This window comes from Cetorhinus maximus, chromosome 22 (genome assembly GCF_964194155.1).
Source record: "Cetorhinus maximus chromosome 22, sCetMax3.hap1.1, whole genome shotgun sequence".
NCBI lineage: Eukaryota > Metazoa > Chordata > Chondrichthyes > Lamniformes > Cetorhinidae > Cetorhinus > Cetorhinus maximus.
The window spans coordinates 33,575,369-33,592,138 of NC_135900.1; the positions used below are offsets into that span (position 1 = coordinate 33,575,369).

General features: G+C 39.2%; 1 protein-coding gene across 15 annotated transcripts in view; it reads right to left on the bottom strand.

The window, feature by feature from the left end:
* Nucleotides 1–12,869: 12,869 nt before the first annotated feature.
* Nucleotides 12,870–16,770, bottom strand: part of foxp2 (forkhead box P2) — an 893,115-nt gene continuing 889,214 nt past the window's right edge. For all 15 annotated transcript variants that reach the window (XM_078568064.1, XM_078568062.1, XM_078568073.1 and 12 more), the window contains one exon: nucleotides 12,870–16,704. In XM_078568064.1, the coding sequence (XP_078424190.1) occupies nucleotides 16,560–16,704 (145 nt within the window). In that variant the 3' untranslated portion in view covers nucleotides 12,870–16,559. The remainder of the gene's footprint in view (nucleotides 16,705–16,770) is intronic.

Below are 16,770 nucleotides of genomic sequence, written 5' to 3' on the forward strand. Positions count from 1 at the left end.
ACTACCCTTCAAAAATACTATAGCAATACTATAAAGCACTCTGCAAAAGCACTTATGGTCACGAGCTCCGAACCAATGGGCAGAATATCCCACAGTTAGTGGGTCAGTCAGAAAGTCAGGGGAAACCTACCATTTGTGTTTGTGGCCTCAAGGATCGGTTCACTTCCAGGAAGCCCAGGTTTATTGACAGCTGGGCCTGTCAGGTGGGGAGCTGGTCTCTGCTGACCACAGGAGGAGAAAAGTCTGCAGCAAGAAAAGGAGGTGGTTGGGTGGAGTGTAATAGAGGGGGATCGAGTGGATAGGGGAGTGTGGCAATGGAGGGGGAGGGGTGGAGGTCGGGTTCTGGAGGAGGGAAGGTCATACTTGTGGTGGGAGGGTTGGAGGTCTCATAGGGAAGGGTGTTTGGGGGCACCCTGATCACAAAATCTCCTCAGGTGGGCACCTGGATCCAAGGGAAAGTGTGAAAGCCCTCTCCCCCTCAACCTGTCAAATTATCGCCTCGAGGATGCTGCTGGATTCCCCAAGTCTCGAGAAATCCAGCTGGCATATTTCAAAATTTGCATGACATTAAGGCTCACAGCTTATTATGGTACTAGAAGCTGTTAACTGCCTCCTTCGGTTAGATTGGCAGCTCGCCCACCTTCTGACTTCAGCCAAAGCTGGAAGTGGGTGAGTTGGAGGCTTATTTGGATCGGAAAACAGTTTTCTGATACTTACCACCCCCCAGACAACCCAAACACGCCTGTTTTTTCCAGTTAAAATTCAGCTCCATGACACTGACTGCCTCTAACTTGTCCAACGCTAAGTACCCTTTATCAGATCTAGTAACCAAAGCAGTCCCTGCACTTTTGAACCTTATTCCCATTTATTGCCCCCGTGGGATCAACATCTACTTCTCTCTTTCTGCACTATCCTCAAGTCTGCGATTGTCTAGCACTGTCTTTTGGATAACCATAAAACAGGATTGGGCCATTCACCCTCTCGAGTCTTTTCTGCAATGGAGTTGGATCACAGTTGATCCGTGCTGCAATTCCATTTACCCATCTTTATTGCATACCCCTTGGTATCTTTATCTAATAAAAATCTATTGATCTATGTCTTCAAATTTTCCATTGACACAACGGGAGCATTCCAGATTTCCACTACCCTTTGTGTGAAAAACTGCTTCATGAATTCTCTCCTATTTGGCCCAGCTCTACTTTTAGATTACACCCTTTCTTCTGGATCCACCCATCAGTGGAAATAATTTCTCCATTTCTACTTTACTGAATGCTTCATCATTTTAAAGACCTACAATCTACTCTATCATGGACTCTACCCAATCTATCTCTCTCCGGACAAAAGGTTCTACAAGTTAGGTCGGTCACACTGTTCTGAGATCTTATCTTTATTAAGACAAAGACAGGAATGCTCTTTACACAGGTGTGATTGAAGGATTTTACTAAGATTAAAAAGTTTCAACCATATATGTTACGTAAACTATGGAATGGTAGTTTCATTTATCAATGACTCAGAGGTTTTCACTCTTATGAAATACAAATGATCCTACCTACTAGTTTTTCTAGGACTGAAAGGTTTCTTCTGATTAACTTTCTGCTATGGGAGAGTACTAACATATCTCTACAAGGATTTCTCATATTTTATGTCTCAGTGGGAAAAAAAGGTCAGTATAGCTAAGCAAACTAAGTTTCAGTATAAACTTACCTCACTTTGAGAATGAACAAAAGGGAATGGGCCTGCTTGAATCATTGTGAAACATGCTCAGATCAGTTGTAAGATCAACATTCTGCTCTCTGTCATAGAAAATGACCCTCTGATTCACAGATACAATAAGCATATTAGTAACATCAGACATTTCAGCTTTGAAAGCAGTGAGGTAAAAAAGTCATAACTTGGACTTAAGATAGGATGACCGAAAGAAAGATCAACTAAGGAAATCAATATAGTATTAGGATAGTTTTTTCAATGACTGTTAGAAGCTGGGTTGTCTTAGGAAGGAAATGGAGAAATGCTTAACTGGAACTTCACATTTCATATTGAGAAGGCTAACAAAAAGAATCTGTATTCACAAATTATAGTTTAGCAGTTCACTGAAGCCAATTGGATAATGTAGGCAGGTAGGATCCTTTGTCAAGATGGCTTTCTAATTAGGCAATTCTATAAAATGTATATTGCTTTAAACACAACCAAGTTAACACTTGGGTTGAAATAATACTGTGGATATTAGTAGAGGACATCTTAACACATTTGCATAATAATTAACAAAGATATCAACCTATTTAATTTCAATCTTCCAATCGTATGGGGTATATAGTAGTCTATCATGATTGTAGCTCCCATCAGAAGAGAACTAATATTGTATTGTAATATTTAAAAATTAAAATAAGCTCATGGTATAAATAAGATACTCAATACATATTAATTACTTACCAAAAAATAAACAGGATGGCATAGCTTATTGGAGTACAGACAGTTGGAACTATGGAATTCTGATATGCTGATTTATGAAAGCAACTAGCTACAACTTTAAATCTCTAAATTCAGTCATATTTTTATGGGGAAGGACCAAAAAGAAGTAAAGTACTCCGCATAGGGAGGATATAAAAGAACACCTGCAACCTAAGAGATTGTAAATTCTGGTAACCCAGGTATTCTTTGAACTATTCACTCCTTCTTATGGCCATAAAGGAGTTTGTATGATTTTCCATTGAATTAATTGAATGGATGGAGCATAGGATGAGCTCTATTTGGAGCATCCAGTCCCCTTCACCTGATTTTTCCATATTCATTGTGCCATCCAATAACCTTAGATGCAGGGACAGGAGAGTCTACTCTCATGTGTCATATTTTGAACTTGGATACCTGACAGTGATCATTATGTTAATTTTCTGGGTATGAAAGACCACATGCAAGCTCCGAGAATGTAAGTTGTTAACTGTCATCAGACTGATTAATAAGAGCTTGACACGATCTTGGTTTTAGTTATACCAAAAATGAGGAATCAGGTTTATAATATTAAAAGGGCTCAATTCAAAGACATAAGGGAAGGGTAATAACGAGAGCTTTTCTTAGCTTTTGATCTTGAGCATGTGTTTTTCCTGCATGCTCAATATTCTTCTTTGAAAGACTTTCCAATTTTCTCCTATTGCAATTTTGGCAAACATTCTCCTCCAACCTACTTGTTTCATGTTGCTACAACAAAAGGGCTGGCTGAGAACTGAGAACATTGAAAGACGCAAAAGTGCTTAAAACTAACGTTGAACACAAAATAATAAATATTCGGAATTATTATTTCCTCAAAACACTTACAAAGGGAAATAAGAACATGTCCTTCATCCCCTAAAAACATGTATACTGCTGAAAAGAGAGACATGTTGCTGAAGCTTTTTGTCTTGAACTTATCAGGACAAATGCAAAATTGCTAAATTTCAAACAATCAAAACAACTTATACTACAGGAGAGCATGAGGAGAGCATAGTTCCCTGTTGCTTTCTCTATGGCTATGCCTCGGCCAATTAGAATCAACTTGACAACTAATCAGCACCTTTTTCTCCTGTAGTATAAATTGTTGTGGCACAGTCTCAGGATAAGGGGCTGATGATTTAGGACTGACATGAAGAGAAATTACTTTCCTCAAAGGGTTGTGAATCTTTAGAATTCTCTACCTCAGAGGGTTATGGATTCTCCGTCGTTGAACAAATTTAAGGCTGGGATGGACAAATTTTTGGTCTCTCAGGGAATCAAGGGATAAGGAGGCAGGAAAGTGGAGTTGAAGCCCAAGATCAGCCATAATCATATTCAATGGCGAGGCAGGCCTGACAGGTTATATGGTCTACTCCTGCTCCTTTATCTTGTGTTCTTGTCTTGTGTTTTTGTGATGGGCAAGAACAGTGCCATCAGAAATAAAACCAGTCCAGTATTAGACAGCATTCAATCATCACTGCAGTGATAATTTCATACAGAATAAAAACATTGACAATAAAACAATAAAAAACTCTAAATAAGTTAATTGTGTAATGTGAACAATTTAATGATTGGAATGGAGAAGGAAATGGGGGAGGGAGAGGTTATTGATATCTTATAGAAAAAAATGAAGTGTTTTACTGCAGCTCAGAGCCTGTGATTATATGATGACGGAAGCCAGATGACAAAGGAAAGTTGAATAGCAAACTGGACATGGAAGCATTCCCAAGCAATAGGAATAGTCGAAACAAATGTGCCAAAAAAAAAATGAAATCAGATGTCAGTAAACAGAAAATCTGTGCAGGTGTAAGACCTTTGGTGCAACATTAAAATCATTAAATTCAAGGAGACCACTTTCACCTTTAGAGAGAAAATTTCCACTTTTATTTAGAAACCTTCATCATCGTGGGGAGAAAATCAAATGAGATAAGTCATTGGGTATGCCTTCATCTACACAACATGCATATTTGAAAGAACATTCCACTACAACAGTCCAAGCTATTCTGTTCCATGCGAAGTCACAGAATGCATTTTAATATCACTTAATTATTTGTCAGTAAGCTTTCCAGTCCTATTAGGTATTGTCTGAATACACAATTAACTGTTCAATCACTCTTCATTTTAATTTATTGGAGTCAAATGAAACTGATCTCAAAATTGTGTCCTAACCTTTATAATCACAATTAATTGTTTTAGTGTGGGGCTTGGCAATTGAAAGTTTTTTGTCACACACCTGTCAGGCCCAGCTGAGGTCCTGGATCTTCTCAGTGCACTGTCCCCATGTTGCAAGGAGCAGTCTCCTGCTGCTGACTTTCTCAGCTATTGCCTCTCGTCCTCTTTCTCCTGTCCTTGGTAGAACTCAACTTCACTGTGGCCCATCAGCTGGGCCCCCAGATAAGAGTGAGAAACCTGAGGGCAGCTTTCCCAGGTCTCTGCAGCCTAAAAAAAATAACTGCTGGTGAGCTTTTCTGAAACGTGCAGTGGTTCCTTTCAATTGAAATCCTTCCGTTGACAGACTGGCTGCATCATCTCACCCATCCTCTCTAATTACTAACGGAGCCCGGATCTGGATGATAATTGGTTTGCTGTGGTAAAGAGCAACCTGAAGGCCCGCTAATCAGGAAGTTGGGTTTGCAGCCCGAAATAGATCCCCCCATTGCACCAGCGACTAAGGCAGTAAGATTCCACCCAATATTTAATTATCTTTATACAGTATAGAAAGAGCTTGCATTTATATATTACCTTTCACAACCTCAAAACATCCCAATTTCTTTTTTTTTAACAGCCATTGAAATATCCTTTTGAAGTGTACACACAATTGTAATGTAGGAAATGCTTTTAAACAAACTGAAACAGTGAAACTTAAGAGACTGTTGAGTTCTTTTAATGTTATGACATTCAAGTAATTGTGATATCAGTATTATAGTGTGTGATACAAAAATTATTTCTAAAACAATTAATGTCCACTCAGACCCATGCCTTGCAGTGACCCTCCACAAATGGGAGTGCTTCCCTCTGCTGCACCCTAGCCATTATGAACACTCACTCCTCTATGCTTTCTCTTTTTACAGAAGTGAGCTCATAACTTGGCAAGAGGCAGTCACAGGGTTGGGGGAAGCCATAGAGTTGGGCGGGGGGGGGGGGGGGGGGGGGCTGCGTGTGGTGTGGGTTGTAAGGGGGCTTGGCTTCCAGTGACAATCAACTTGTCAGCCACCTGCACTGTGCTTCCACCTGATCTACTGGAAGTACTGAAGGAAGTATTGTTCCAAGGGGTTGCAGTTCTTACCAGCAACCTGTCATCACAGCTAGAGCCTCCTGAGGTATTGGTGCTCAGGTGTCAAGAGAGCTGATTGGCCGCCTGTAGACTCTGTGTTGGGTGTCTCGTTACCTTCCAGCTGGACCTCAGTGTCCATCCCATCTGCCATGTGGCTGAGAAGGCAGCTGATACTGCTGCTGGTGTTGTTCCTGCTGGAGCAACTGGTAATGATGAGCCCCCTACCCTTGATGCTCAGCAGAGGTAGTCAGTGGAGCTGCATAAGTTGAATGCTGTCAGCAGGGATATGTAGTATTAGGGTGTTTGGGACTGTGAGGGTTAATGTGGGACTGGGGAGACAGTACTGCCAACATTCTGATGTAGAGAGTCACATGGGAGTAGTAGAGTGTGGAAGTGAGTCTAGTAGAAGTTGGCATGAAGATAGCACCCAGTCAGGACAGTATCCAGGAAATATGTATAGTTATGTGCTATTAACAACCAGTTATTTTTCAACCATACAAGCCTCTAGACCTCTTCATGAGATACATACAACAATACAACATGGTGGCAGCAGGTGAAGGACCCCAACATCCCTAAGAATGAAGAAGTAAAGACACTGCAGCCTGACCTGAGGGAAGTGCGCCTAAATTGAAGACCTCAAATACACAGCTGGAGATTACCTAACAAGTTCCATTACAGGCATGGAGGCTGAAGGACTTAAAATCCACTGTGCAGTATAGAAGGACTCTACCAGAGGACATGGAGGTCTGTTGAGAGGCCCAATTGAATGCAGAGTCAAAGGACCTAGCCAGATTGCAAAAAGGGGAGCAAGCTCTAAAAAAAAAAGGGCTGAAATAAGCTTTTAAATTTGGCGCAATAAAGGGGGCACTGGCAGGCCAATTGGTTAACGAGCATGGCTTGAAGAACGCTGCAACCCTGATCCACAGTTGGCACCATAACACATGGTGACCACGTATGAACAAAAAAAATAAATTTAAAGACAAATCAGGGCAAAAAATTTGGCTTCAATTTGATTCTCCAATCTCAGGAAAGCAATTAGCTGGCCAAAGTGATTTATTTAAAATATTTTCTGCAAAATTACTTAAGTTTAAAACAGTTTCATAACTGTAATGGAAGCCTGCCAAATCCCAACAAGCGTGGGAAGGGGAAAAAAAAATAAAGCTGTAGTCCCCTAAACTGAAAACAGCCATAGATTGTAAATCAACACTGCCAGACCAATTAAGGCAGATGGAAGGGCCAGACCAGGTTGAAATTTGGGCATTATGGGGAAGAAGATTCTTAAGATATATGATGGCACCAGCCTTGAATAAGAAAACAGTGGCTGAGCAAGTGAATACACTATTATATTCAGTAGGTCCAATAGCTTTTGACATAATTGCCAGATAAGGAATAAATGAATCTTCCGATAACTTTGAAGAGGTCGTGGGGTTAAATTCTCCAGTTGGCGAGCGGGGTTGGGCCCGAGCGCTGATGTGTAAAATGACACGTGGTGACGTCGGACAGGCAGTCACTGCGGGTCATTTAAGTTTTCAGTTTGACGGGCACACAGCCAAGTGGCTGCACACCCGCCGACAAAAACTAATTTAAACAATTAAATGAGCTACCAGTCCAACCTTAAGGTTGGCGGGCAGGCAAAGAGCCCAGGCGGCCTTTGCATTTTTCATGGAGCCTCATTAACGGGCAGGATGAGGTTTCATGAAATGTTTAAAAATTCAATAAAATTTTTTTAAAAAACCTTTGATATTTTCCAGCTCATGTGACACTGAGGGGACATGGTTTAAAAGTTTTCAAACACTTTATTTAGAAATTTTAAACTTAAACAATTCTCCCTGAGGCACCTCTGTGCATCAGGGAGATTTCTGCACTCTTTCGTGCACATGCTGCACTCCCGACTCAGGGAATCCCGCCCCCCCACCGCCCACACAGGGAGCGCTCAGCTCTTCCGGGCGAGTGTCACGCTGGGCGGGCCTTAATTGGCCCGCCCGCGTAAAATGACGGTGCGGATCCTATCGGGGGCCCTGATCGGGTTCGCACAACCTCCCCAGCAGGGATCAAAATTCAGCCCATGAAGTCTTTTGGCACCTACTTTAATTTAAGAAGCAATAAAATTTTGCAGTGAGCAAAATTTAACAAGAGAGTTCAAAAGCCCAGGGAACTCGTAGACTCTTTCACAAATGAGTTATACAGATTGGCCAAAGACTGTGGCTAGGGTGACGTTAAATTGGAGTTCATAAGGGACCAAATAGTAATGGGAATGGTCAATGATATTCTTTGGGATGTACTCCAATCTAAAGAAGATCTCGCTTTGGAAAAGGCCACCTAAATTGTCAATCGTTAGTCCACCAGCAAAACATTTTGCACGGTGAAGTTAAGCCATGGTACAGAGCAACCCCAATAGTCCAGCTCATAAAGCAACAAAAAGGCAAGGAGACTCCAGGGCAAGGAGTACAATACCCAAGCAAAACACAAGATAGTGGCAGATCATGTCAGCGCTGTGGCACCAAAAGAACACACAGGCGTGAGCTGTGATCAGGAGTCACTGTGCACTGCTCTTACTGCAACTGCCTGGGACACTTTGGAAAGATGTGTAAGTCCAAAACCTCGAGATGTGTGGAGGGTCCCAAACAAGTCCATGAGATAGATGAGCCACACCAAGGAGAAGTCCAAACAATGCTTCTTGCAAGAAATTAAGGATCCCAGATTCACATTTTGGAATGTTGACATACCTATAAATGGCTACCTCACGAATTTCAAATTAGATACACGAGCCAGTATTGATGGTCCTGTTGGATCAGGAACTGTGGCTAAAAGACCTCTGGCTACACCACTGTATGGTCCCAGAGGAATCCAACTACTGGTCATATGCATGATTCACAAGCTGCTCTGGTATGGCAACAAGCAAATAATCAAAATTCTGTAAGTTATCCACAAGCAACCCTTTTCTCTCCTGCCCAGAGTTGCCCGTGTGGCCCTCAACCTCCTCAAAATGGCAGAAGACGTCAAAACAACCACTGCAGTCAAATACGCTGAATTGGAGACTCCTGAGGGGTCCACCAGTGCTGATGATTTCAACTGGGGCTTCAGTTCGGAATTGTACTTGATCTGCAGTGACAGTCATCCCACTCCTTTGCAGAGGGCAGAACATACTCTTTTTTGGTCGTACCAGCCAAACCTCCAGATGAGTACCAACATACTTAAAACAGAAGATGCAGAGGAGAAAAACCAGCAGCAGAAGGTTGAGCCTGAACTTCAGAGTCAAAAACAGCTGCTGTCACCGAACCAGGACAAACTACAGCAACAAAGTTGGAGCTTCAAGTTCACATGCACAATATGAAGCTGATCCAGCAACAGGAGTTAAGTGACTACCAACTTACCAAGACAAAACTCAGGAAGGCACAACTGCACATGAAGGAACAGAGTGCAGCATTAGAAGCCAAACTGCAGGCTGAGCTCAAGGATGAGGAATATACAAACATAAGGGAGGTAAACTTTCAACTTCCAAGAAGAACCTGGTGTACCCCACATAGAGTCGACTCTATGAACTAACAGAGCAAACATTCCAACCAAGACATGGATAAGTCCATGGTACCTGACCAAGGAAGACAGATTGCCGACAAAGAAAAATACAACATTAAGGAGCTCAAGAAGTGAAGCAGATGTTGACACCCGACTATTTGAAACACCAGTTACAACAATTTCAACTCCAGACCAACAAAGTAGAAATCAGCATGAAGATAGCACCTGGTTAGGACTGTATCCTGTATATATGTATATAATTATATGTTATTAATAAACAGTTATTGTTCAACCATACAAGCCTCTAGACCTCCTCATGACGCAACATACAACAATACAACAGGTTGTGCAACTGGAGGTGGGTGATTGACAGGTGAAAGACTTCAAAAAAATTGGCAACCACCTGTCAAGCAATGAAAATACTCTCTGACAGAAGTGCTTTGAACAGCAATCTCTCAATGGCCATAGCTGGAGCTCCTCAGGGTAACTGATTAAAGTCTTCACAACTTGTGAGTTTCACTGAAGGAGTTTTTCTCACCTCAGTGACCCTGATGAGTTGCTAACAGGTCAGGAGACAGCCACAATGGCTGAGAAATCCTGGATTCAGTACCAGATGACTTCTTAATTAAGTGGATTCTCATTCACATCAATCACTTCTAAATTACCTACCCACCCAACCCAATGGGGGTTCCCTGTTTGCGTTTAATCCCACCCCAGGAAAAGCCAGTAGAGGGTGGAATAACATTGAGATCCTGACCAGACATCACTTCCTCGAACTCTCCCAGCCCGCCAGCTCTCGAACCTGCCTCCCAATAGCCTGAGAAAATTCCCCACGTCCATTCGATACCGCTCATGAATAAAGCTTTTTCCTTTCCTTTTTCATGATTTCCACAACTTTTTATTATACCATTAAAGACTTGTAGAATTCAATTTGTGAGATAAAACAAGTATTGTAGCAATATCTGGACTGAACTATTTAACTAATGATACATTTTTATAAATTCTGTTAACATCAGCTTTATTGGAGCCGATTTTCAACTTCACCGCTGGACAGGAACTGGACAGTGAAGTGTTGAGAAAAATGGCATTGCCTCCCCTCATTGCCTCTGCCACTCCTGCTGCACCATTTTATTGGAGACCTTGAAAAGGGTGTGTCTCATTAGTCCTTCTACATTGAAGTTGTAGAATATCAATACGACAGAGATGCAATTTTGAAATAGCAATGGACAGAGCAAGAACAGTGTGCCCCCACTGGCACTGAGCAGCTGAACAAATTATCCTTAAAAAGCTGCAGGTTGCTCAAAAGTTTTTTTTTTAAAGGTTTGCAAAGGATTTCTATGGGGTCAGCATTAATGCCCCTTTCTGTCCCACAAAAATCACCCCACAACCCTCTAAGGTTCATCCACATGATCTCTCACCTCACTTTTCTTACTATGGTTTGTGTAGCTTTGCAGAGGAACTGCAAATTTTTCTTCAATTAGTGAACTGCCAATCAGTGCTTGTTTAGTGCTGGCAGCTTGCCGATTGTATTTAATTTAGACTCAACCATGAAAATTGCTTCGGCCTCTGACCACTTCCTTTTGGATGTGCTGTTGGCATGCTTGGCCCGCTTCCCACTCAACCCAATGGAATTGGTCATATAAAAATCTACCCCTTACCCTATACAGCTGATCACAACTGATAACAGCATGTTCATTGCACAATTGCAATAGAGCCAAAAACAAGGCAAAAATAACTAACATTAAAAAAACGCTGATTGTGAAGTTGTCTTGTGTTTGATACATACTACATTCCATTCAAATGAAGCTTTTATTTCACTGCTAGCTCCTGCACTATATTTATAAATTGAGGGAAGTTAAATATAATTGATGAAGATGTGATGTCGTAATGCATTCAAAGCAAGTTTTTTTCCAGATCAAACAATTCAGTAGTAGAAAATGTTCTACTGCAATAAGTATCACACTGAAGAGGATGAATGGTCAACACACTTTGTTAAATCTTCTTCTGAGTGCCTCCATGATCAATTCTAGTACCGGTACTAGAATGTTGTACATGTACAACAATTTCTATTATATTCATATGCATTCTGTCCCTTGCACCTTCACCCAGTTTTAATAATACATAATATTTTGAATTGTATTCCCATTTTCATTAATAATTCTAATCAAAATTCCTAATGTGAACTTTATATAGATTATAAACTTGCTCTTTTGTACCATTTGTAAACATGAAACTGTTGCAAAGTCAAAATCCTGGAATTCCCTCCCTAACAGCACCATGGGTGTACCTACTCTACATGGACTGCAGCTCACCACCACCTTCTCAAGGGCAATTAGTGGAGAACAATAAACATTGGCATTGCCAGCGATGCCCAGATCCCATGCATGAATGAAAAAAAGCTTCTTGGTATTCTTGAAGGCGGAACACTACTGAAGGTTTTACTCTAATGTCAACAGTATCTTGGCACACAAATCTATTCCACAGTCAAAGGAGATGGATTTTAATCCAGAGTTTGTTGCTTTTTAATTCAAAAATATGGAATAAAAATATTGAAATGCAAAGGATGGTGAAAAATAATTTTGTCCTCTCTTGCTATACTGATAAAAGGATGAGCTGGTTGGTCATTTTCTTCTTTGATCACTATCACATCAGATATAGAACAGGTGAATTCAGTGCTAACATCCCTAGACTGTGCCCCAGCGATGTCAGAAGAACACTTACCCTGCACAATGATTTTTTTTCAATTTTCACATCCTGCTGGCCTCTTTCGTGAGATTGGCAACTTAGTGCAACTTTGTACCAAATGTTTACATACCCATAAACAATATGATTTATGCAGAGGGAGATAATGTTATTTTACATACAGGGTACTGTTAAGTTTGGAAAGTTTTGCTCTCAACTAAATGTATCTATTTACACAGGACATGTTCTGCACAAATTTAACTTTATGATATATAACTCTTGATCAAGTTCAAGACATACAATAAGCAATGTAAACCATATTTTAAACAGTACATCTTAAACTCCCTTTGTTTTAAATAGAATTTTTTGATTATTCTGGACAAGGTGCAAATTTAATATCATCTGTTTCAATTGTCCTTTATGAGCTAGGAAATGTAGTTCTAAAGCAACTGTTTTTAATACAGCAAATGGCCCTCTCAGACAATTTCCCTCAAATGTCTCTTGGCAAATTAATTTTGTTCAAAAATACTTGCACCCTCAGGTTGTACGAATTTTTGTTGGCACTGAGATTTCCCAAGTTAAAAAAAAAATCTCCAGTCTCAGTTTACAGTAATGTTTTAGTTTTCTTTCCCATGATTCTCACCATGATTATGTTTTTCTTTGTCAGCCACCTGAAACAAAGAGACTTCAATGCAAGTTTATATAAAAACTGAGTTCTCTCACAAATTTTCCTTTTGATGTTGGTAAAGAATGTGTGAGTAAATCCTTCAGGGAGCTAGAGCTGAAATTATCCACAATTTTCCAAATCAAAAGTCAATGATTCAATTAAATTGTACAATAAAGCATAAAATCAATCTTTACTCTCAGGCAAGAACTGAATTTTAAAACCTGTTAATGCTGTCTGTTAACAAGGACATAACAGATGAGCTTAATATGTGTGATAAACTATTTATTGCATTTCATAATGCCATTATCTGTCATTAGTACCGATTACACACATCTAGAACTATAATACACATTTTATTGTCTGTTTAAACAGACACATTGAATGATGGAATACTATAATACAGGAAAAATGTTTTTCACACCTTGTAATTCTATGGCAGTGCCAGTGACAACATAGTTCAGTACCTTAGAAAGGAGCTGATTTTTTTTACATTACATTACAACTATCACTGCTGCTCAGTTCATTACCCAATGGAGGTACAATTCGTTACTTATCCACTAGTCAGGGTTTTATTAAGTTTTATACAGGTGATATATTTTAGGAACTCAAAAATGAAAACACATTATTACCAATAGGTTTAAACAAGTGTAAATGCTGATGGGTTAAAGATAATTTCCGTTCAGTCTCTGTCCAGTGAAAAACAGTCAATTCTAATTCTAACAATACTAGTAGTGTGCACAAAATTTTAATTCAGTCAGTACAATTTTACAATGAATTCAACTACAGCATGTATAAAGCCTATGGAACAGTATACTCACATGGTTTTATAGCACTGATGTCTTTTTAGACAAAAACTAGGTACAATAAAACCTGATAACTCCCTGTTGTTAGTGGTAGTCTAGTTTCCTTTAAAGTCCTATGTTTGGTCCTTTACTTGATTCAGCAGTGAGAGCCTTGAATACAGAGCAACAGTTGTTACAAATTTCAGTCATGACTTTTCACTTTTGAGAATTCAAGGCATGAACACAGTACACAGTAATGGAAAGTATCAAAATTAGTTTACCTCAAAAAGATAAATAAACAAATAGGCATAATCCACCAATACATAAATTGATGTTTGTGCTACAGCTAAAAGATACTATATATAAAGGACCACAGTCCCCATCAGCTTATGATAGAAGCAAGGATAAATGAGCTTTAATTTTGCCACACAGTATGCCATATAAGTATGCACTGAAATTCAAGCAATAAATACATACATTATTTTAAAGCCTTACAATAGCTATGCAAAGCAGATGCAAGAAAGCAGATTTGCTAATATTAGCAAGCAATGGTATAAAATAGAGTAAAAAATACATGAAATGCATCAAAGCAAAGCTTGCTTAAAAAAGTCTGGTCATTTATGGGCCCACCAACATTTTTTTTACATAATTATGCACAATTATCAAAATACAGACAGAGCATATCAGAAAACCCCAATAAACCTAAAACCTATTGTAAGCATTTGCAGAGTTTTGGAGGTTCTTCTGGTAAAATGTGCAAGCAGCTATTTTTAATCGTACTCGTACAAAATCCATGCAAAATTCTACAGGTATATGCAATCTGTGGCTAAGACTTTTTTCCAAAAGATGTGTGACTGAGGTATGCATGCTACCAGCACTGTACCCTCAGATCTCTTTCCAGATGAATTCACATATCATTCTTACTTCCAGTCCAATTGAGTAGTTTTACACATGCACTTCGATTACATTATCTCCCTTTCAATACATCCAAACATTAGTGTCCTACAAATGTTTGAAGACAACCTATTTGAAATCTTTCTCCCCCATATTGGTAACATAAACCTTCCATTGACCATGAACTATAGACAAGCATAGTGAGAGTAACAGTTAACTGTGATACTCGTAAATAATACAATCTGCCACAATTGTTCTGGTGTGTTATGCAGAGGTAGAAGCTTTCAGAAAACCTTTAGGGTGAATGGAAGAACCCTACTGAAAGCAGTTGTGTCCTTTTATTTGGTGTGATAGATGACTGTGTATGTCTTAAGTCTACTTGCTGACTCCAGCAAAGAATAAATGATGAGCTTGGTTTGCAGGAACCAGCTCCTTAACGTGGAACTGGCAAGTATGTTAAACTCTACCAGCCACGTCCTGTCAAAAACTGTTTGTAAAGCAATAACCATAATTAGGTTATGAGGTCCCTTGGTTGGGGGGGAAGTGTAAGGTATTTCACAGAATTGGCACACAAAGTGAAATGCAACATTTTGAGTTAATAAATATCAGTGTTAAGCAATTTTTGTCTTTTTTTTAAAAACTACATCACAATGCATCATGAAACATTTTAGGAAAACTTTTTTATGCATTGTTAGGTATAGCAGATATTTTAAGCCTTAACATCACATATACGCAGAGGCAGAAATTTGTGTAACTTTGGTTTGATAGAAATGGAAATGTCTGGTTTAATGACTATTAAACACTATGATTTGAAATGAGTATAAAAATTGCTTTCGTTTTTAAACTCAGCCAGATCATTTGAACTCAAAAGTGAAAATAATTTTTGGCTTCACTAGTTTTTCAATGTTTGGTAACTACAGTTATTTTTAAGTGAAATCTGAAATCTCTTCATGACGAACATAACATGAAAAAAGACAAACATGCAAGACATAAGCTTTACAAAACATTACAAAGCCATCAGTAAAAACTGTTGTCCGTACGGGAAAAAATGCGAATGAAGCCTACTGAATTTGTCAGCGTTATAATCTCACCTGCCTTACTGGTCTCTAAATGTTTATTTAAAGTGTGAAATGAAAACATCTATATAAATTCTGTAGTTGCACCAAGTACATATACTTTGTTTTGGTCAAAGATGCACACTTAGTTGGTTCCTACTATAACTTCCTACTTTGTATCACTGTTACTGTGTAATATTTGCCACTGAAACTATTTTTGGACTCAGCAGATCACACGTCTGACTTCATTTTTCATCTTGAATACTTTCCTTAGGGTTAAATAAAAGAATCCCAGAGGTCATCAGAAAACAGCAGGTAGTTCATGTAAATGTTCCTTTGTACTAATTAAAGTTACAGAAGGCGGACCATCAAAATGGTTGTTTCTGTCTTTGAGCTATTGGCCATTGTCAGAGTTGACTTTGGTTTTAGCTGTTGCCTTTGAATATGTTTACAGGTAGACAAAGCTTAAATACAAGGAGGTAAAGAGAACTGCTGTACAGTATGCAGAAAAGCATAATTTCCATATGGTACTTGCACAGGTGGTAGAACTTTCTTTTAAAACATAAGATTGCACTTTACATTTCAACACTAATAGCACAGACTGGAAACCTAAGGTGTTCAGTTGCCTCAGAAATCCACAACAGTCTAATTACTGTGGTTTTGTAATATCTAACTACAAACAGAATAGTTGGTGGCACCAACACAAAATCTGATCTGTCCCCAAAATTCAACTAGTTACAGGCAGTGATTCTACTTTCTGATACTACTGTGCAAATTAAAAACCAACAACAACTTGAACTGGATCAGCAAATTATCTAGTTTAGCTACTGTATACTAAAAATTCACATTTAATGAAGCTAACACTATTTTTGGCAGTATAAGAGGCCATTGACTTTCTATATAGCTGACATCCCGATATTCGGTCAATCCATCAACCAGTAAGAGCTAGGTAACAATTTCATATGATAAGCCATCATAGAGGAAAGTTTATCAGAAAACTTATTTTTTGCAATCCAATTTTCTATTTGTTGGAAAAAAAGCAAGCAATTTCCAATGCTTGTCATCCCTTGGTACTCAGTAGAAATCACAGATAGTTCCATTAGGCTGTTTCCTTGTCTCATGCTCAATAAATAGTCACAGTAAAAGTCTGCCAAACATCCAATGACATGGAGTGGTTACGGAGGTCTGTAATATGACCCTGTTATTGAAATGTTTGAAGTTCCTTCTTATTCTAGGTCTTCAGATGAAGGTTCCTCTTCAATATCTCTGTCCTCTTCTATCTCTGGACTGTGATTGGCTGTCGTTACCAAGGACATGGGGCCCTCATCTTCTTCTGCATTCATTGGTTCTTCTTTGACATGAATAGGTTGTCTGGATAAATTTGAAAATAAAAATGTGTGTTAATAAGCACTATCAACTGAAACAAAACATGTTACT